The sequence below is a fragment of the Gasterosteus aculeatus genome, chromosome Y (genome assembly GCF_964276395.1).
Source record: "Gasterosteus aculeatus chromosome Y, fGasAcu3.hap1.1, whole genome shotgun sequence".
Taxonomy (NCBI): Eukaryota; Metazoa; Chordata; class Actinopteri; order Perciformes; family Gasterosteidae; genus Gasterosteus; species Gasterosteus aculeatus.
The window spans coordinates 3,507,581-3,528,355 of record NC_135709.1 but is presented as its reverse complement, the minus strand read 5'-3'; the positions used below and the strand labels follow the sequence as shown (position 1 = coordinate 3,528,355).

General features: G+C 42.2%; 3 protein-coding genes and 1 pseudogene across 6 annotated transcripts; 2 read left to right on the top strand and 2 right to left on the bottom strand.

Annotated features, from left to right (window-relative positions):
- Positions 1 to 40: 40 nt before the first annotated feature.
- LOC120812592 (cytochrome P450 2F2) lies at positions 41 to 8,105 on the bottom strand. 2 transcript variants are annotated; one of them, XM_078097338.1, is made up of 13 exons: positions 7,935 to 8,058; positions 7,726 to 7,824; positions 6,874 to 7,125; positions 6,104 to 6,266; positions 4,300 to 4,452; positions 3,822 to 3,982; positions 2,811 to 2,879; positions 2,599 to 2,703; positions 2,102 to 2,240; positions 1,418 to 1,503; positions 1,108 to 1,209; positions 844 to 985; positions 41 to 459 (listed from the first exon to the last, which is right to left on the bottom strand). In XM_078097338.1, the coding sequence occupies exons 3-13, from the start codon at positions 7,033 to 7,035 to the stop codon at positions 257 to 259; spliced, it is 1,485 nt and encodes a 494-aa protein (XP_077953464.1). In that variant the 5' UTR covers positions 7,036 to 7,125; positions 7,726 to 7,824; positions 7,935 to 8,058; the 3' UTR covers positions 41 to 256. The 2 variants fall into 2 exon arrangements, with proteins under 2 accessions (XP_077953464.1, XP_040024652.2); XM_040168718.2 differs by lacking the exon at positions 7,726 to 7,824 and having other exon boundaries at positions 7,935 to 8,105.
- A 9,004-nt stretch (positions 8,106 to 17,109) lies between these two features.
- LOC120809296 (histone H1 pseudogene) lies at positions 17,110 to 17,814 on the top strand (annotated as a pseudogene). Its single transcript, XR_013454656.1, has one exon. The product of XR_013454656.1 is annotated as a histone H1 pseudogene (transcript).
- A 602-nt stretch (positions 17,815 to 18,416) lies between these two features.
- LOC120809302 (histone H2A-like) lies at positions 18,417 to 19,337 on the bottom strand. The gene has a single exon (XM_078097337.1). The coding sequence runs from the start codon at positions 19,285 to 19,287 to the stop codon at positions 18,904 to 18,906; it is 384 nt and encodes a 127-aa protein (XP_077953463.1). The 5' UTR covers positions 19,288 to 19,337; the 3' UTR covers positions 18,417 to 18,903.
- Positions 19,338 to 19,602: 265 nt separating this feature from the next.
- LOC120809070 (histone H3-like) lies at positions 19,603 to 20,480 on the top strand. Of its 2 annotated transcripts, none has more exons than XM_078097335.1 (2): positions 19,603 to 20,038; positions 20,369 to 20,480. In XM_078097335.1, exons 1-2 carry the CDS (start codon positions 19,642 to 19,644, stop codon positions 20,422 to 20,424), a joined length of 453 nt encoding a protein of 150 aa, XP_077953461.1. In that variant the 5' UTR covers positions 19,603 to 19,641; the 3' UTR covers positions 20,425 to 20,480. The 2 variants fall into 2 exon arrangements, with proteins under 2 accessions (XP_077953461.1, XP_077953462.1); XM_078097336.1 differs by lacking the exon at positions 20,369 to 20,480 and adding an exon at positions 20,146 to 20,336.
- Positions 20,481 to 20,775: the final 295 nt, after the last annotated feature.

The window sequence follows — 20,775 nt, the reverse complement described above, 5'->3', positions numbered from 1 at the left end:
TGTGTAGTATAACAAAAAACAGACACGCTAGACCAAATGATTCATTAATATCCCACTTTCGTATTTATTCTTAAACTAAAAGCACCACTATAAAGCTAGTGTTATACATATTTATATACGCGTAAGAGTAAAATGTAGCATTCACCAGCGATGCTTTTGAAACAAGTATATGTTTTATTAATTGTTAAAGCTGATGTATGTAGGTGACAAGTAAGTGCAGATCAGATCGTGTTGTTTGCTGGTTGGTTAAAACAATCTATAAATTTGGGATTTTCTGCGATACCCGGAGTTGGACCTTCATGCGATAAGGTTTGGGAGTCAGAGTGACCCCATAGACTGGAGTGAAGTCTGGCTCTCCTGCATCCTCAGGCCAGATGAACTTAAACTTCCTCAGCAGCGTCACCGTAAACAGGAAGAGTTCCATACGGGCCAGACCCTCTCCGAGACACATACGAGGGCCTGAGACATACAGAATACAATATAAAAAAGAGCTCATAGTCATGCATTTACCCTCACAGTGTTGTTTGTTTCTTATGCTCTCCTACCCCCACTACTCTCTACCCTCAACGCCCCACTAAAACACTGGGCTCCCAGAACAGAGTGGATAAAGCTTTCACTTCACTAAAACTTTCCCCACTTTTTAGAGTAGGTTAAAGACCTTCAATAAAGCTTATAATTGGGGCTGGTTCAGGCTTGCCTAGGCCAAGACTGCAATGACACGTTCTACATGACAACCGGTGTTGCATATTATACAGATTCTGAAGCCACCTCAGGCCATTTCGTTACTTGTGATTTTGGTCTACATGAAGATAATTGATTTGACGAGAATTGAAACATACATACCTGCAGAGAAAGGCATGAAGGCCTCTGGTTTCACAAACTCTCCCTGGTCATTGAGGAAGTTTTCAGGGTTGAATTCATTTGGGAATTTCCATTGGCCCTCCTCATTCAGCACTGAGGTGAGATTAGGGATGATCAGAGTACCCTGTGGACAAGACATGAATCAAAAGAGGAATGAATAATTTGCAGAGATGTACATTCCCAGCAGAGACGCCTACATTGTTTTACACAATAGTGACAGAAAAGACAGGACCAGTTGCTTCTTACCTTGGGGATGGAATATCCATTGAGCTCTGTGTCTTTAGTTGTACAGTGGAAGACGCTGAGTGGAACAGTGTTGGCTACTCTCTGGATTTCATGGATTACGGCCTGGATAAAGAAAAATTTAAATATCATGTTCCCATACTTAAACACCGGCTCTCAAAAGATCAGCCACACAAAAAAAGCAGCAAAATGGGAACTGGCACGAGGATTGGTATGTATGTGAAATGTGAATTGAATTTACCCCAAGGATGTACCCACGGGTGAACATATTGAATCCAAGATTTATTGGCTATGTGAAAAGTGTGAGATTTACCTGCACATAAGGCATGTTGTTTCTGTCCTCAGAACTGGCCTGATCCTTTCCCTCCAGCACCATGTCTATCTCCTGCTGACAACGCTCTGACAGAAACATGAAGGATGATGAAACTAATTTGCAATATTTTTCCTACTTCAAACTGCCTTCTGTTGAAGAGGCTGTCTTTCTGGAATTTGCCAAAGGCCTCTAACAATGACCCGTGGTACACTCGTGAGGGTGGATCTTATTTTCTCAAAGGTGAAATTTGTTGAGGGGGAAAAACTGAAAGCCTTTACTGCAGGGACATACTTGATCTATTGCTATTACAAACACTACACTAATCATGCAGAACTGGAGTGAGAGCTTTCTGCATATTTGTAGCTACAAGTTGCATCTTGTCACTGATAGGTTAGGGCTAAGAGGTAGGGTCGATTTACATCAATTCGGAAGCACAATAGTTCCCTCCCTGGCATCATCAACCAGCATGCCACAGTGTGCTTGGGTAAGACACTTAACCGGTAAACAGTTCCCCAAGGCTGTGCTGTCCCTTTTTAAGAAAGAGACATTAATTTAATGAGACAATTGATACGTGTTCCAAAAAAAATACCTTTTCAATTCAGGACTTTTACAAAAAGTATTTCTGTATAAAAGAATCTACGATACAAACAATTATGAGCATTCCTTTGTAGAATATTTGCATACCTTGTACTTGTGGGTAGTTCATTAAGTAGAGGAAACCAGTAAGGAGAGTGTTGGAAGTAGTGTCAGTCCCAGCAAAGTGAAGATCCAGAATGTACATAGTCAACTGCGCTTCTGAAAAGGACGACCGATCATCACCCGGCTAGAGAGAGGAGAATGACAATGCAAATGTGAAACTTCAAACTTTAAGGGCAATATTAAGTTGTTCATAATCATACCGTCATAAGGGGTTGCGTCAAAAAATTGGAGAGAAATGAAGACGCTGAAGACATTTTAATGCTGATTGACCAAGACTCGACACGTCACATCTAAAATGTTTTGCTGCAAAATCATGACATCGCCTTTTCTCCTTGTCTCAGTCCTATCTCAGAAACGCTGGCTGGCCAGTTCACCCAACCCCCTGCACCCCCCCCCCCCTCCCAATCCTAAACTTTTGCCAAAAAACAACAAGTTTGCATTATTCAAAAATGTACCCATCTTTTCTGTGTTCAATGATTCACCTTATCCAGCCGATCCAAGTAGCAGTCAACAAAGTCGCGCGGCTCTCCAGGCACTCTGGTCTGCTTGTGCTCATTCATCAAAGTTTTTGCAATCTTCTGACATGTCTGAAAAACATTCACGTCAACATTCATAATTTATAATCTACTTTCAATTGACAAAATGCATGCAGAGAGAGAGAGAGAGAGAGAGAGAGAGAGAGAGATTAACCTACCTCAACGTTCTTAAAGGCCTGTCTGAAGGGCAGTGGCAGGCTTCTGATCAAAGGAAAGGAGTCATAAAGCTGTGTAAATGAAAAGAACACGCAATTTTAGATTATTCAATATCAAAAACGTATATTCTGCATCTTGGCATGAATCAGTCTGAACAAATTATTTTATTATCACATATGGGCTAAGATTCTGTGCTTTGCTGGAAAACAACTCTTCTGTGAGTCAAGGCGAGTAGGTTTGCAAGGATACACATCAATCCATGCTTACGATGCAAGTGCACAGTTTATTCGGACCGTCAGTTACTTTAGTGTGGCTTTGGGAAATTCTGGACTGAAGTTACGTCTTTGTGCACCCCTCGACTGGCAAACCAACGTTTGCGGAGATCTCCATCCATGAATTGGAGGCCAGCGACGGGTCCGCCATAATCCGCCAATGACGGGTTGTAGAAGTGGTCATATTTGCGGATTTCTTTTTTTTTTCTTGCGGATATTTCCGACAAAAGCTCTTCAATCTGATTCATTCTCTCGTGAAAAATCTTCGTTTTAATAATGGCAGTATTAGGCTATGAAACTGAGACTCCGGAAACGATGTAGTTAGCAGACTAATCACAGCCTTGCGGGCTGCAGGAGGCTTGCGTAGCTTTTGATGCCAGTCTAGAAAAATGTGTCGACTCACGCAAGGAGGGGTAAAAAAGGCAAGCAAGGGGCTCTTGAAAACGCGCATGCATAAACTAGGCTTAACTCTCGCGGTTAGACAATTGTCATTTTTGCAAGCAACACTACCATTAGCTCCAATTGTAGCTTTTTGATTTGGGCCAACGGACAAACAAAACAAAAAGGCTGAGTATGTGGTAAACATTATACCTGCTAACAACCATCTTAGCCTGCTAAAGTTGGCTCTAATCACCACCGATCAATGAAGTACGGCCCCACTGAGCCGCAAGCTTAACTAAAGTCAGATGTATCTGATATTTCTAAGCGACATTTGAAGACAGAAGCATGCCTGTGACTCACCATAGCCCATGGCCCATTGGCTATCTTGGCATTCTCGGTGAAGCATTGAACAAGTGTTTTCATGGTCTCATCCTGATACTCAAAGCGTTTTCCAAATAGAACCTGGCAGATGATGTTGGAGGCCGCATTGTGAAACATGTTTTGAGGACTGAAGGATTTGCCTGGAGAAGACAAAATGTCCACTTAAGTACAACACAGTATTGTGCAACAAAATTAACTTACCAATTACAAGCAAAACTAATCAATCTTTCACATTAGGCAAAATTACATCACATGTCATTTAGCTGATGCTTTTATCCAAAGAATCTTACAATAAGTGCATTTCAAGAAACAAGAAAGTGCATTTCAAGAAACAAGAAAGTGCAATTTCATCGAGCTCCACATTGTAACATTATCAAATATTAATAAAATATTAATTTGATGTCAGTGTCCCTGATTAAAGTGAACGCTGCCATCCATGGGAGGACAGATGACATACCAATGCTCTTCTCCAGCGTGTCCACAGTATATTGTATCTCTCCATGAATCCTCTCCTCCATGCTGTCCTTCCCCATTCCAAAGTTCCTCAAGTTCATCAGAGCAAAGCGACGTTGCTCCTTCCAACTAGAACCGTAATCTGCCAGAATCACTCCTATAAAAGGCAGAGTGGCACAAAAGCATGCATAGAAATGTCTCAAGATATCACGGTTTACTTTGATTATAGCAGAGTTTTTCCAGAGCTTGTTAACTTTCTAGCATGATTTATCTTTTCCTCTCCTCAATATGTTAATGAGAAGATGGTTCCTTCAATGCAGAAGACCATGTTGTTTACTTTCTTACATAAGTACTAGAATGACTTTGCGTGTCACCATCTCGTTTGCATTTGGACTAATTGTGTAATGTTGTGCAATGAAAGGGCTTTTACAGCCAACAGAATTGAATGGAGTTTGACTTTAAGTAAACAAAAAGAGGAACAACATGGCTTTCAAAAAAGACTTGGTTGTTGGAATAATATAGAATGTCGCCTAACATGTGAGTGGGCAACTGCAGGACAAGTGCATACAAGTTTGATGACTGATGAATGGAGGTCAAGGTTTGATGAAGAAAGGCGATAAGTCCTCTCCAGCCCTGCCTCTTTTTCCCTGGTTAACTGAATTGTAAAACATACATCAGTTACATAAGACTCTTTTTTTCTCTCCTTTTGATTAGAGAGGTGCGTTCAAACCAAATGCAGCTGCTCTGTATTAAACAAAAACTTAATCCTATAACCCCGGTTTAAGCCTCCCTTCACTAGTTAACGGTAAGTGTGGGATTTATCACCTTTAAAAGGCACTTTGGGGTTTACGTCCTAGTCATATTGCTGAATTGCCGCCCCCACATGAGCCAGATCATTCAACAAAGATGATTATAGTCTCCGTGTGACCTTCATTTACTGTATAGCTCAGGTGCCTGCTTCTAGCTTCTCAATATTTCCTATCATGCTGTTGAATAGGTCACACATTTCAACGTACTTTGTGATAATTGCAATAAAAAAACTGCACATTGACCCTTGTCAACAGTGGGTGAGTGGGGAGCACGGTCGTCCTCCAATCAGAGGGTTGGTGGTTCGATCCCAGGCTCTGCTAACCCCGCATGTCGATGTGTCTTTGGCAAGACACTTAACCCAACATTGCTCCTGTAGCTGAGACTACAGTGTGTAGTTGTAGTCGGAATGGGTGAATGATGTCATGTAGTGTTAAAGCGCTTTGAGTTGTCGGAAGACTAGAAACGCGCCGTACAGTCCATTTACCGTTTGTTTTAATAACATATATTGTGGGAGCTATAATCCAGTTATTTATTCTAAAATATAGTTAGTTGGGTTAAGTGGAGCAGTAATTAGGTAATACTGTGGGCACCCGCAGGTTACTTAAGGGCATAGCCAGGTAGGACCAGCATGCACCTGGGTGACTAATATTTTTTTTTACCAGCGAGATAGCGAGCCAGAGCACTGCATAGGAAGGTAGCCAAGTTTTATTGTATGTGTTCGCCGGACTCTGCAAATAAATGTGAACAAAAGGAATCGTTTGCCTTGACAATCCACTTTATTGCTGCCTGACAAAAACAAAGCAGTAGGTGCAGCCAGTGACCATTTGTTTTAAAGATTTGTAGGACAAATGGCCACTACATATATACTCACACTGACTGTCCCATCTCTATATGGACAAAGATAAGTGAACATTGGAATGTTGTGTTGCTCTTTTTAAATAAGCTATGATGGACGATACATTCATTAGCTGCTCATTGAAACATCATGTATGTCCTACCTTTTCTCTGGGTGCTGTCATTGACAAACAGGTCTTGGGGTCTTCCAGCGAAATCGACACCCTTGGTCACCAAAGCCTCCTTTATGGTCTTCATCCCATTCATGACTACTACTGGTTTGGGACCGAGAAATAAACTATAGACATTTCCATAGGTCTTCTTCAACTGGGAGAAAAGAAGATGACATTGTAGTGTTTTAAATAATTTAACTTTAGATGCTTATTTACATTCCAACAATTCAATATAATCAAAACAACATGTTTTCTGATATAGTTAGATCTTTATCCTCTAACCTGGGAAATTAGGTTAGCAGCGTTGAAAATATATTAAACAAACTCATCAACAAATTAAGATGAAATAATGTAATTCATGAGAATCATCACATAATGAAAACATTAGGAGAAAAATTAAAACAACTAACAGCACATTACATCAAGCACCTGACCTTGGGCCTTGCAAGTACTACTTTGTGTGCAAGTTAGACAACACCTAATAAGTATGCGTGACCTCAGCTACTGGTTGGCCATAGTCCAGTAGTTAAGAACACAGACTGTCAACTCTGTACAGGGAAAACGTCCGTAATCACCTATTGCGAGTAAAATAGAAGCTTAATGACTCGAGACTTAAAGACTTGTCACGTTTTTATTTTTCACATTTTGCCAAACGTTTAAGTGTTGAAATGTTCTCAACACATTTTGTGATAGTGATTACATTCATACAATTACAAGAGAATGTATTGGAAGAGCCACATCGTCCGTTTCAGCTGTCTTACCCTCTCAAAGTCCTTCAGGGGGTTCTCCAGGCTCAGGTCCAAAATGTTCCCCAGTATCGGCCAGACTGGGGGTCCTGGTGGAAAGTTCTTGGGCCTTCGGGATTTGAGTTGAACGACGATGAAGACGACGCAGATTAACAGCAGGATTATTGACGCAAACATGGTGGAAGGGACTGAACTGAAGAGTTTACTGGCTTTCTGCGAGTGTTTCTCGGTTCTGAATGCTGACTCCTGTAGTTATATTTTGCTCACCTGTGGGTGAGTGGGAAAATCAAACAGAAACAGGTTACACTTTGACAGGCAATTGTCCACCAAAATATCAGTTTATATAGTGCTAAACGTTTTCCATAGTTTGACACAATTATTGTCATGGCTTGTTAATAGAGGTGAATACAGCAAACCAGTTACACAATACGATGTAGAGAAATGTTTTTTTTTTTCAGATACTGTAGTTAAAAATCAGAGGCATTTTCTTTTACCACCTTCTACTTGACTACATTGCAGAAAGAAATATAGATTCTTAAACCTCTTCAATTATTCGTCAGATTGTTCCATACATTTGAACATACGAAGAGCGTCAACGATATTTATCTTTATAATTAATGACCAATATCCCAAACATTTTACACTTCTACAGGTTCTCAAAAACTACTCATTTTATTTTTGTTGTATTAATTATTTCTATAGCTAATCTTTTAACATGCAGTCCGAAACTCAAAATGAATAAAAAACATTCAATCATTTATAATAGCGTTCGACATCTTTTCTCGTTTTTTCCTGCGTTGAGATTACTTTGAATACTTTACTTGTTGTGGAATTCACAGAATAACACCAGCGTCATACGTCACTCACCCCAAATGACGTGATTGTATTTATTTTATTTACGTTGGGTTCAATATGATGAAAAGGAGCCGAAGCGCAGCGGCTGCTCGGGCCGATGAGTGACGCGTCCTGCAGAACATGCAGGCGACCCGAGTGAAGAAGTTGGTACCGAACCAACCACTTAGTCTTCATCCTCCCAAGTGTTTTCTTGTGAACCTGAAAATAAGAACAAGTCTTACCTTCATATCGCTGCTTTTTAAAGCGTGGATCGGAATCACTATTAAACTCCCGTCATGAACGAAACCACCGCGCACAGGACGCGACACTGCGGGCTGCTGTTGTTTCATGTGGTTACGCAACGATCTTGTCTGCGCAGTTAACTCCCTCTGAAGGTGGTGTATTAGCCAGCAGGGAAACAGGCCATTCATGCACTTTGGGTGTGGTCTAACTCCCACACAATATAATAGACAGAGAAAATATTGAAGGGATTTGAAATATTTGCAGCTCTGACAGCAAAGGCAAACATGTTGTGGTGCACAATGCTGCAAAGTGAAAAATATGATTAACTGGTTTACAAAGGCGTTTGCTGAAAACGTTTAAATAACAGAATGCGTTATTAAATAAGAGAAAACCGGAAAAATCCCAGAGTATACATCTGAACATACTACTGAGACAGAAACAGATACTTGTTTCATCTGGTTGCCATTAGTAAAATACTTTTATAGAGGGGGGGGGGGGGGGGGGGGGGGTATTATCTCTTTCAATCAGAATATAATACTCAAAGAAAAAAAGCATTGTTTAGTTGTTTGTTACTTTTACCTATACCGGTTTAATTTATACCTTAACTCGATTCCTGCAGGGGGTTGTAGCTTTTTTTATGGTGAAAATGCGACCTTTGGGTCCCTAACCATGTTTGCCTTACGCACCGTATTCATGTTAGACTGTCGCTGTGTCTCAAAGTCGCTGGGCTGCATCCTTCAGCAGCCTTCGCAGACCTGGGCAGCAACCGCGTAGGCTGAACCGAGCGGTCTCTGAAGTGGGGCGGTCTGGCCTGCGGGGGACTTCCTGCCCGTTGCCAAGCAACCTGCTGGGCTTAAAAACAAACGCCCTAAAAGCCGAAAAATGTATGAAGTACCGATAAGTAAGGTCATTTTCTTCGTATTTAATTTAATTTAGGAAGATACGCTTCTCCGGAGTATGATATATTTCACGCTGAGATAATTTTCCAAACATTTTCCGGTTAATGTAATGGTAATGTATAATACTTTTTATATAAAATTACTTTCAGCTAAAAGGAATATAAACAATATTAAGGCAGAGGAGATTCCATCAATGTTACTAAAAACTGTCAGGGGATGCGAGTGGGGGTGGAAGGCAGGACTCAAAATGCAGACTTGCAGGAACAAAAGGACTTTAATAGTCAAAGGTCAAAAACACAGGAACCGGGAGGAAAAACAGCAGGCAACATGTGTGACGAAAGACAATGACACGACAAGTGACACAAGAGACACACGGCTTAAATACACAAGGGAGGTGCAGGTGATTGGACACAGGTGGAAACTATTAGACAATCACAGGGGATGACGGGACAAGGCAGGAAGTGAAGTTACCCGGGGACACGAGTGGCAGAAAACTACAAAATACAACAGGAAGTGAACCACACCGTGACAAAAAACCAATTGACCAACACATGTATTAAGTTGTATGCAAGGACTTCTTATTTTTCTATTGAACAGGATACAAGCTATTTTAACCTTAAGATATTTCGGAATAAGTTACAGCAGCTGAATGTCACCACACACATCGTTCTCCTTCAGCTTGATGCTGCTTCCTCCTGGTCCATAACACAACTAAATGTAAAGTTTATAATCACACAACAAAACAAAAGGAGCAAAGCGAGTTAAGTTTCCTTGTGTATTTATTCTGTAACGTTCTACCTTAGAAAATGATATTTCAGCTTCAACTACTTGAGCTCACTTTGATCCATAACATAATAATAGTTATATTACATAATATAAAGTATAAACTACATATAAAACCGTCTCAGCCTCAGTTGGATGTTTGTCAGCCTCTAAAGTGTGAAAGTTGAGTCATTAAAGTGACTTTTGAGGAGCTGCCGTTAATGGCGCAGCGGCTCCAGGGAACGTGAGCTGCTCGTTTTGTCTTTGTTATAATTGTGTGTTGGTACATTGATGTCTATAAAAACAGTACATGGACTCAGGGGGGATTCAGGTGAGAGTCTGGCTCAGGGGCTGTATGAGGGGACTTAGCGTTATCACTAAGAGCAGTTTATTCTAAAGTCTTATGTGAATTTGAAAAAACACGACATCGGTTAAACTACGATGTCATGTCATATTTTATATTATAACATTTCTATCGGTAGATATTCAAGTGAATTCTATAATTTAACGTTACATTTAAAGTAAACTCTCCCCGCTGTTGGATTTTTTGCTCATTTCCGTTAGACAAGCGCCTTAAAATGTGTTAAGATGAAAAAGCAGTGAAATGAAAAACGTAAAAATTATTTATTCCCTTTGTGCGGCCCTCTACCAAATTGGCTAATTGCAATCTTAGGTTTGCTGCCCCTTTGGCTGTCTCGTTGTTGTTCTTTGCCATCAGGCACAGGTGGGAGTGATGTTTCGATGCAGACACACAAAAGATTTTCCAGCGATGATTGTGGTTGAGGTTTGTAATTTATTGCAGGCAATTGTATAAACAGATGAACATACCGGTTGAACGTGCTCCTATTGATGGTGGTCTGTCTTCGTGGTCTGGTGAGAACTGTCTGGTGCTCCCCTACCTCTCCCTCGCTTCCTGTCACCTACGTCCCTTATGTACACCCATGTGCACCTAATCACCACCACCTAGTGTCCAAAGTGTCAATATAAATACAGTCTAACAAACAAAATATACTTTGCCAACAACAACACATAATGGCCCCTACAGAATGTCTGCTTTGGTTTTGCTTGCAGCTAGATGGCGGAAGACACAGTTTAACTATCCTGAGCCTCCACCCCCATTTTCACTACTGTGTAACACAGTATATCCATCAGATGGTTGTCTCATCCTCCCTCAGATTGCATCCTTGACAGTCAAGGAAGCCGAGACCAAAAAATGAAGCAAAACCATACTATGTCAAAGATGTCCCACTTCATGATCTATAACAAGATAAACGGAGACAATGTTTAGGTATCTGAAGCACAATGACAGAGGTGACGAAGGTTGATTATTAATGGTCTAGTTCAGCAGAGGGCGCTATGGCAATAAGATCAAGCCCCGCCTCTGTCTCCTATCACGTCCTCCGACTGGGTTTAAAAATCTGTGAACTAAGCCTACTTGCCCATCTTGTTTCAAACTTATCTGACAACATGAGCGGAAGAGGAAAGGGAGGAAAGGGACTCGGCAAAGGAGGCGCCAAGCGTCACCGTAAAGTCCTCCGTGATAACATCCAGGGAATCACCAAGCCCGCTATCCGCCGTCTGGCTCGCCGCGGCGGAGTGAAGCGCATCTCCGGTCTGATCTATGAGGAGACCCGCGGTGTGTTGAAGGTCTTCCTGGAGAACGTCATCCGCGATGCCGTCACCTACACCGAGCACGCCAAGAGGAAGACTGTGACCGCCATGGATGTGGTCTATGCCCTGAAGAGACAGGGACGCACCCTGTACGGCTTCGGAGGATAAACCCCGACTTCTGTTACCAACACACAAACGGTCCTTTTAAGGGCCACGCACTTTCTTTGAGGAGCTGATTACTGTAATGATGAAAATGGGACATATTAATGCAGATTCCAATGCATAGTTCTGTTTGAATAATGCGCAGACCAACAATGTATTGATATGGTCACATTTTTAATACCTTTCATTTCTCAAAATAAAACTTTGCAGATTGCAGAAAGACATGGTTCAACCATAAACTGGGTTGACGTGGCACAGGGGTAGAGGGTGTGCCGCGAACGGCAAGGTTGGGGGTTCAAGACTTGCTGCTCTATGTCCCATATTGTATATAAGTAAGTAACTTAATGCTGTGTAAAATTATAGTTTCTATATACAGACAGCCAACTCTTTCTGACTCCCAATATTACAACACGATCCTGTAGATACACTCAGGATCAACATCAACATCAGGAGAATATGTCCTCTTCTCACCCAGAAGGCAGCGCAGGTACTGATTCAGGCTCTTGTCACCTCACGCCTGGACTACTGCAACTTCTCCTGGCAGGTCTCCCTGCCACCGCCATTCAACCTCTGCAGCTCCAGAATCCAGAATGCAGCAGCTCGACTGGTCTTTAACCCTCCGAAATTCTACCACACTACTCCACTTCTCCGCTCTCTTTACTGGCTACCGGTGGCTGCCCGCATCCACTTCAAAACCGTGCTGTGAATGGATCAGTTCCAGTCTACATCCAGTACATGGTCAAACCCTACATCCCAACCTCCGCTCTGCATCTGCCAAACTACTTGTCCCTCCCTCACTCAGTGTTTTTACATGATGGTATAAGTCGATTTCAGTCCGACTAAGCCAGTTATTCGAATCCATGTAACCACGCTGACTGAGGCCAAAACACTCAACAAGATCACCACTCTTGCTCTTCCTAGCTCCAAAATGGTGGAAAGGCTCATTTAAGAGCCACCCACTCCCCCTATGTAATTTATACTTAAGGAAAACGTATTAGACGCCACTCAAAGAGAACTGAAAGTGCTAGTCGTGGTTCTGAAACCAACCACAAGCTTTTATAAGCAATTACCACCTAATTCCAAATGCCTAAAACTCATTTTTGATCAAATACCGTGGTGACATGTAAATATCGACTAGATGCAAAATCCACTGTGCTGTTGCTACAGAGTGTACGCCATACAAACTCATGTTCCTCATGCTCTTATTTCATGTAATAGAAAAATAACAAGTCCTTGCTAATACATGTGTTTGCTGTTGTGTTTTTTATTGACAGTGTTGAGTCTATGAATAGACGTTGAAACAACTTTCACTTTTGTACCAATTTGCAACTTCTTTTCAACGTCTGGCCATAGACGTCATTTCAACGGATAAATTGCCTGCTGGAATCTTACAAGTTACATACTTAGTCACAGTTGTCATGTTAACAGCCCTTAACAAGGACAACACATTGTTTTATTAATTTGTATTTATTATAAATATAACACAAAAATAAAATATATTTCAGGGAAATAAACTAAGGCATTGAAAGTGCAGAAAAAACATGGACAGGTTAGTTTAGAATTCAGTGTTTGTAGCCCATTTTCTGAATCATTGGAACTTCATTTTCAGATTCTGTAACAAGACTTGGCTGTGAGTTACTTGTTTTGGGATAGTATACCTGAAATCAGTTGCATCTCCCTCATTCACATGCACAGAACACCCCTCAATTTCAGATTCCTCTAGTCAACATGTTTATTCAATTCAAATCATTTTATTTTTGTTCAGCTTTGCAATCTGTAAACATGCAACATCCTGTCCCAAAACCCCCAAAATGTAAAAAACCTTCACCCGGGAGAAACCTGAGGGGAAAACAGCAGAAAAGTAGGTGTGCAGAGTATGAACAACTTAAAGATGTACAGTGAATCCAATTCCTACGACAGAAATTATTCTAATATTGAGAGTAGTAAGCCAGGGGTAAGGCAGGACCACTGCAGGCACAACCGTCATCAGATGTAACCTCCATCAGATGCAACCACCACCCACAGAAACCTGTGAGCACAAAGCACAAAGACTTCAAGGAAAGGGCAAAGTTGATCTTTTGGGTTTATGAGCAGCAGCAGGTGTGTTAGAACCCTAATTTATAGACTGTTTACTTATTAGATTCTAAACAAGATAACAATTCATCTGCAACTTATGGCATTTTTGGAGTAACATTTCCAGGTATATCACACAGTATTGTGCTATAAGCACACAGTAACTTACAATGTTTTGGCCCTCGTTTACAGACCACAACTTGTTGAATTCAGCTCCCTTGCAATCTGTATTTAGCCCCCATTGCTTAAAAAACGCATTTTCAATATGAAATGGGAAAGACAATAAAATGTATAGGTATAGTTGCAACCTAACACATTACCAACACCAAACACACGAAAAATATTCTGGGATGTTTACTTTTGGTCCAGGTCATCATGCTGCACGCTAGCATGCTAACTAGCAAACTACCTGCGCTAACGCCAACTAGCTTAACAAAAAGGACAGTCTTTCCCGTATCGAGTGGGCAGCACATGTAAAACAACTGGTTATAGTTCCAGGTGTGCTTCAAACACTCACGTACTTAGAGCATTGGAGCCGGTAGTCGTGGTTCTATCAGCCCGTTCATGTCGCTCTGCTGCCGTAACTTTGCCTCGTGCTGCACCCGGTCGAAGCTCTGCAGGCGTCGAACACTGAGTCCGTAGTTTAATATTTATGACGTTTTAAGTGAAATATTAAATAGGTTAAATACAAGTCTTCGTGTAGACCAAATTTCGCCGACCAGTTCATTATATAATGAAAATCTAACGTAGTCTCTTTCAACCTTACGTTACAACATGACACATTTATCAACAAATTGACGTTTTCTGGCCAGTTGATTTTTCATCCAATAGAGAATTGAAGAGTTGAAAAGCTGTTGAAATGAGGTCTTGACGTTCAGACCTCGTTTCAACCTTATTTTAACCATATTTCAACGTTAAAATAAAGTCCAGTGCTCACTGGGCAATGCTTCAAACTGAAAAGCCAAATGTTTCCGCTTTTGTTAAGTTTAAATTAAACCGCAGATGTTGGTGGAAGTCAGAATTACGCCATAACGCTGAATAAAGGTAAATACATAGAAAACATGTATTCCTATGTAAATCAATAAGATACATAGAGATATAAGACAGTTTTGAAACACAATCATCAGGAAATGGTCTTTAGAAGAAGTGGGTGGCTCTTAAAAGAGCCTTTGTGTTGGCGGTCTACATCAGGCTCACTTGGAGCTGGTGTACTTGGTCACGGCCTTGGTTCCCTCAGACACAGCGTGCTTGGCCAGCTCGCCGGGCAGCAGCAGGCGCACAGCGGTCTGGATCTCCCTGGAGGTGATGGTGGAGCGCTTGTTGTAGTGAGCCAGGCGAGAGGCCTCACCGGCGATGCGCTCAAAGATGTCGCTCACGAACGAGTTCATGATGCCCATGGCCTTGGAGGAGATGCCGGTGTCGGGGTGGACCTGCTTCATCACCTTGTACACGTAGATGGCGTAGCTCTCCTTCCTGGTCTTCCTCTTCTTCTTGCCGCTCTTGCTGACGGCCTTGGAGACGGCTTTCTTGGAGCCCTTCTTGGGCGCTTTCACAACCTCAGGCATGATTGGAAACTTCTCTGTAAACTGAGAATGCCTCAATTTAGACAGCACGGTGTTCATATATGAACTAGATGCAAAGTACACTGTGCTGTTGCTCGAGCGTGATTGGTTGCCTTCTGTGTGATACTGCGCATGCGTCACAAACATCGCATCTATGCGGATTTCCCTGTTGAGATTGAATCACTTTAGTGCTCTTGATATAACACAAGATTGTTTATATTTTTCGTTTCACAACAGAGTTGCATGTTGAGAATCATGTTGTATAAATCATCGCATGCACTGAAATCATCTAATGACCGTCAAACAAACCATTCACAATCACAGGGCAACCTGTTGATAATTACATACACACACACAATTCCTGACGTGTAGGGACGTGACACACACCTTTCTTTCATTCAGAATAGAGACAAATACATGTAATACAAATACATCTAAAGGAATATTATATATTTAATATTTGTATTGAAAAGGAGATGTGGCGCTTTAAAATGTCAAATCCTTATTTTGCAATCTGTAATCTTGCCTGTAAGTGCTCCAGTTACCTTTTTCTAAAAGTGAATCCGTCTACATCCTCCAAGTGTCGGATTTAAAACTGTTTTATGCTTCAGCTGCATTAGTGTCCCTTCTACGTGATACATTAATAGGCTGAGATTTAATGAGAGTTGTGCAACTTTATTAGGATGACCGTAAGAAGGAGGACGACATAATAGACAAAATATTTCTTACTTGAGATGGAATTATTAGTGGATGGTTATTGTGGCACAAATGACCTAATGTGGTAATGACTAAAAAAAACTATGAACATATGAGGATCACAGAATGTTTGCTTAGGAATACTTTTATTTAAAAATAATAATAGTAATGATAACTTTGAGTTTGAGTGTGTTTGTTGATTATAAGTTGAGCTATGTATATTATACATCAATAACATTTCTCAGGACATAAAAACTGAAAACAACTAAGAGAGAAATTTCACCTTATCGTGTCTCGAGCAGACAGCTTGTTTTTTGGGCTGAAGTAGATGCACCGTGAGTTATTAAGTTGTTCATTGATCTAATCGTGAGTCATGTTCTTCGCTGTTCACAGTTGATCTGCATACATAATAATGACAATATAATAATGACAGCACTAAAAATTCAAAATTTTAGTGCTGACTTCCTTCATCAGCTGAATACTATTACACACCATCAGTGGTACAATAGCAGTGTTATTGCAACGTTCGAGTTTCCAAAAAAAAGGCCACATTGGTTTTTCAGTATATTTGATGATTCAAATATGTTATACTATTTATAATACAATTTATTAGCAGAAGACATGACCACAGTGAGCAGCTCCTTTGAATGTTGGCATAGAAATACTTCATTCGTAACTTTATGATAGTATAATAATGATTACATGTGTTATGTTCACCAAAATGTAACTGCATCTGTGCTGATAGAATTCATCAACACAATATAAATAATGGTTTACAATAATAGACCTATATGCATATGAAAGCTTCCCAAAAAACTAACATTAGTGGGTCAGTATATTTGATGATAAAAAGTTGTAACTGCGTATAGTAAAAGGTACTATTAGCAGAAGAAATGTCCACAGTGAGCAGCTCTGATGGGAGGTCTGATTGAACTGTAACCACCATCACTGTGTTTGCTGCTTCCACAAAAACTCCAGTTTTTTAAATACTGATCAACATCTGATGGTTGTTTTACGTTGACACCATGAACCAACATGTGGATAGTTTGGAAACCCAATTTTGATGGAGACTTGATGTATTTTAAATACTTTTAAGAGAGAAATGAGTGGGAAAAGCCGCCGATCACTGCTGTCCACGGCGCTGAGTAGGTGATGTTTGGAGGCTCCTCAAACAAAACGCATCGATCATCAGAGCTCTACGTGACCTGAACACGAAGAGAAACTAGTCCGCTATCGGCTCCTCCACCTTCAGCCTCCAGCACCTGATGCACATTTAGTTTTTAGTCTTTAATCAGTGGAGAGAAAACACAAGTGACTCGACTTTCAGACTGCACGAGGAGCGCCGGGCTGGGTTGAGTCTCTACGGTTCTCATGGTGCGTTTAAGTTCAGTCCGCTGCTTTGAGCTCTTCATCAGTCTCACTCTCTCGAGTCCTCGACGACACAAACGCACAACAACGGGACAACATGGCAGAAGTAGCTCCAGCTCCAGCCGCCGCCGCGCCCAAAGCAGCCAAGAAGAAGGTGTCCAAGCCGAAGAAGGTCGGCCCCAGCGTCTCTGACCTCATCGTGAAAACTGTGGCCGCATCCAAGGAGCGGAGCGGCGTGTCTGCTGCCGCCGTCAAGAAGGCTCTGACCGCCGGAGGATACGATGTGGACAAGAACAAGGCCCGCGTCAAGACCGCCATCAAGAGCCTGGTGGCCAAGGGGACTCTGGTCCAGGTCAAGGGGATCGGGGCTTCCGGCTCCTTCAAGATGAGCAAGACCACCGCCGACAAACCGGCAAAGAAAACCGCTCCTAAAGCCAAGAAGCCCGCGGCGAAGAAACCCGCAGCGGCCAAAAAGCCCAAAGTAGCGGCAGTGAAGAAAGTTGTAGCCGCTAAGTCACCGAAGAAGGCCAAGAAACCCGCAGCGGCAAAGAAGGTGGCCAAGAGCCCCAAGAAGGTAGCAAAGAGCCCCAAAAAGGTGGCCAAAAGCCCTAAGAAGGTGGTGAAAAAGGCCCCTGCAGCCAAGAAATCTCCAGTGAAGAAGGTCGCTAAGCCCAAAGCCAAGAAAGCAGCACCCAAGAAGAAGTAAACTGATGTGACAAACACTTCCATAAAAGGCTCTTTTAAGAGCCACCCACTCCTTCCTCAAAGAGCTTTGCCTTTATTTATTTTTTCAGACTTTATAGTGTTTTGACTTCTTAAAATTATTTTAATTTACTGTATTTAATTGAACTATACAACTGCTGGTGGGAAAATTTAGGAAATCCACTATTTTCGAGCCAACATGAGCTTCTAAAGACCATTTTATAAGAAAATATGGTTTTACTTATTCAAGGACAACACCTGCAGTTCTTTGATATCCAAATGTTGCTCAGACTCCAGAATTTGGCCCATCCATCATCACTGAACATTTGTTTTAAATGGAGAAAATGTACATTTCAATTAAACATGTATAAGATTGTAAGAATTAGGACAATTCCAAGTAAATACTGTTATAATACATTTAAAAAATAAACCCATCAGGAAATAGTTTGTAGACTAGGTGTGAAGCTATTTCAACATGGAGCAGATAAGGCACAAATGGCAAAACATTCCCTCAATTATGTGGAGCAGAAGCCAAGAAGAAGTGAGCTGATATCAGTCTGAAGAACAAACACCTCCATTAAAGGCTCAATCCTTCCTTAAAGAGCTTTTTTCCTGCGAGACTATTCTACAAAGAAATCTTGTATAATACATCTTTATTATACAAAAGCATCCAAATGTTGCGTAAAGTAGAAAACATGTTTTTGATTGTCACAGCCTGCGAAAGAGCATCCGGTTATTGAAACCTTTATATTACCCATCTCATGCTACAATCAATTTAAATTCTAAAGGAATATTTAATATTTGTATTGAATAAGAGTGGCTCCTTTAAAATGTCAAATCCTTATTTTTCATTCTGTAATCTTGCCTGTTTGTCTTCCTGTTCCCTTTCTCTGAAAGTGAATCCATCTACATCAAGTGTCAAACAATGTCTAAACGGTTTTATGCTTCAGCTGCAGTAGTGTCCTTTCTACGCGATACATTAAAAGGTTGTGAGGTATTCATTAACTTGTGTGACTTTATTGGGATTATCTTAATAAGTAGGACCACATAATAGACACAGGAGGATCACATCTCTTTTCGTGTGGGTGGGTGGCTCTTAAAAGAGCCTTTGTGGTAGATGGAAGTCTCCGGCTTTACTTCTTGGCAGGCTTCTCGGTCTTCTTGGGCAGCAGCACCGCCTGGATGTTGGGCAGCACGCCGCCCTGAGCGATGGTCACTCCGCCCAGCAGCTTGTTGAGCTCCTCGTCGTTGCGGACAGCCAGCTGCAGGTGACGCGGAATGATGCGGGTCTTCTTGTTGTCGCGGGCGGCGTTTCCAGCCAGCTCCAGGATCTCAGCGGTCAGGTACTCCAGCACGGCCGCCAGGTAGACGGGGGCTCCTGCGCCGACACGCTGCGCATAGTTCCCTTTGCGCAGATGTCTGTGGACGCGACCGACTGGGAACTGGAGTCCAGCACGAGAGGAGCGGGTCTTTGCCTTCGCTCGGGCCTTTCCACCGGTTTTGCCTCTGCCGCTCATTGTTAGACTGTTTCAGGGAAGGAAGTGTGTGTGAACGCGTCAAACCCTCCTTTATATGTCCGCGGAGCGGGCGGGACGGTTCCTGACGCGCGCACCAACCAGAGAAGAGGCTCCAGACAGGAAGACAGAGGGCGCGAGCTCAAAGTTTTTGGCGGACATTTTTAAATCATTTTCCGCCAATGAGCAGCGGAGACTCGCTCGTAGAGTCGCGGCTGAGCTCCAGGAGGAGTCCTCCACCAATCAGGGGCCGGAGGTCTGAATCAGCGTCACCGCTCCTCAGCCGGTCCACACTTTAAGAGCCGGGTGTCTCCTCTCAAAGTTCACTTCTCTTAATCAGAGTGACACTAGTCGATTATGGCACGAACCAAGCAGACCGCTCGTAAGTCCACCGGAGGCAAAGCCCCCAGGAAGCAGCTGGCCACCAAGGCCGCTCGTAAGAGCGCCCCGGCCACCGGCGGCGTGAAGAAGCCTCACCGTTACAGGCCCGGTACCGTGGCCCTGAGGGAGATCCGTCGCTACCAGAAGTCCACGGAGCTGCTGATTCGCAAGCTGCCCTTCCAGCGTCTGGTGAGAGAGATCGCTCAGGACTTCAAGACCGACCTGCGCTTCCAGAGCTCAGCTGTTATGGCTCTGCAGGAGTCCAGCGAGGCTTACCTGGTGGGCCTGTTCGAGGACACCAACCTGTGCGCCATCCACGCCAAGAGGGTCACCATCATGCCCAAAGACATCCAGCTGGCCCGTCGCATCCGCGGTGAGCGAGCTTAAACACCCTGATTCTACTCCCAACAACGGCTCTTTTAAGAGCCACCTCACTCTCTGTAAAGAACTCATTCCTTAACGTGACCATTATCAATTTAGTGGAAAACACTGAGGGGGAACAGTGTCAGACATTCCCTGGATCTCATGAATGACTGCCTACATGAAAGACACCGCTGTCACCAAACGGTACCTCGGAACATCTCAGTGAAATAATCCAGAACATACCTGCACATAGGGCATTTGGTGTCTGACTGTCCAGAACATCTTATTCCCGCTGAAAGATTGCAGGAAATATTTTAATGTGCATGTTACTTTTTTCCAGCTGTCATGAATAATCGATCATATGCAGTGCTTGTCATCGGAGGTGCGTTCTGCTGATGACATCTTCCATTGCTACCACAAGGTGGTACCATAATACAGATTCTTAAACTGAACATGTTTGTAAGTCATTTGTTAGTAGTTATTTCTCTGTGCCGTTCAACCCCTCTGAGATTGGTGCACCCACTTTTTGATCAAACAATAACAATATTTTGTATTGCTAATATAAACCATTCGACCATGTACATTATTGGTGAATTGACTAAAGTCATGAGCAATTTAAACTCAAAATACTAATTTTAAAAGACCATTGCTACACATGCCACGTAATAGTTTTCACCTGTTCCACAGCAAAATTATGGTGTGTAGTATAACAAAAAATAGACACGCTAGACCAACTGATTCATTAAT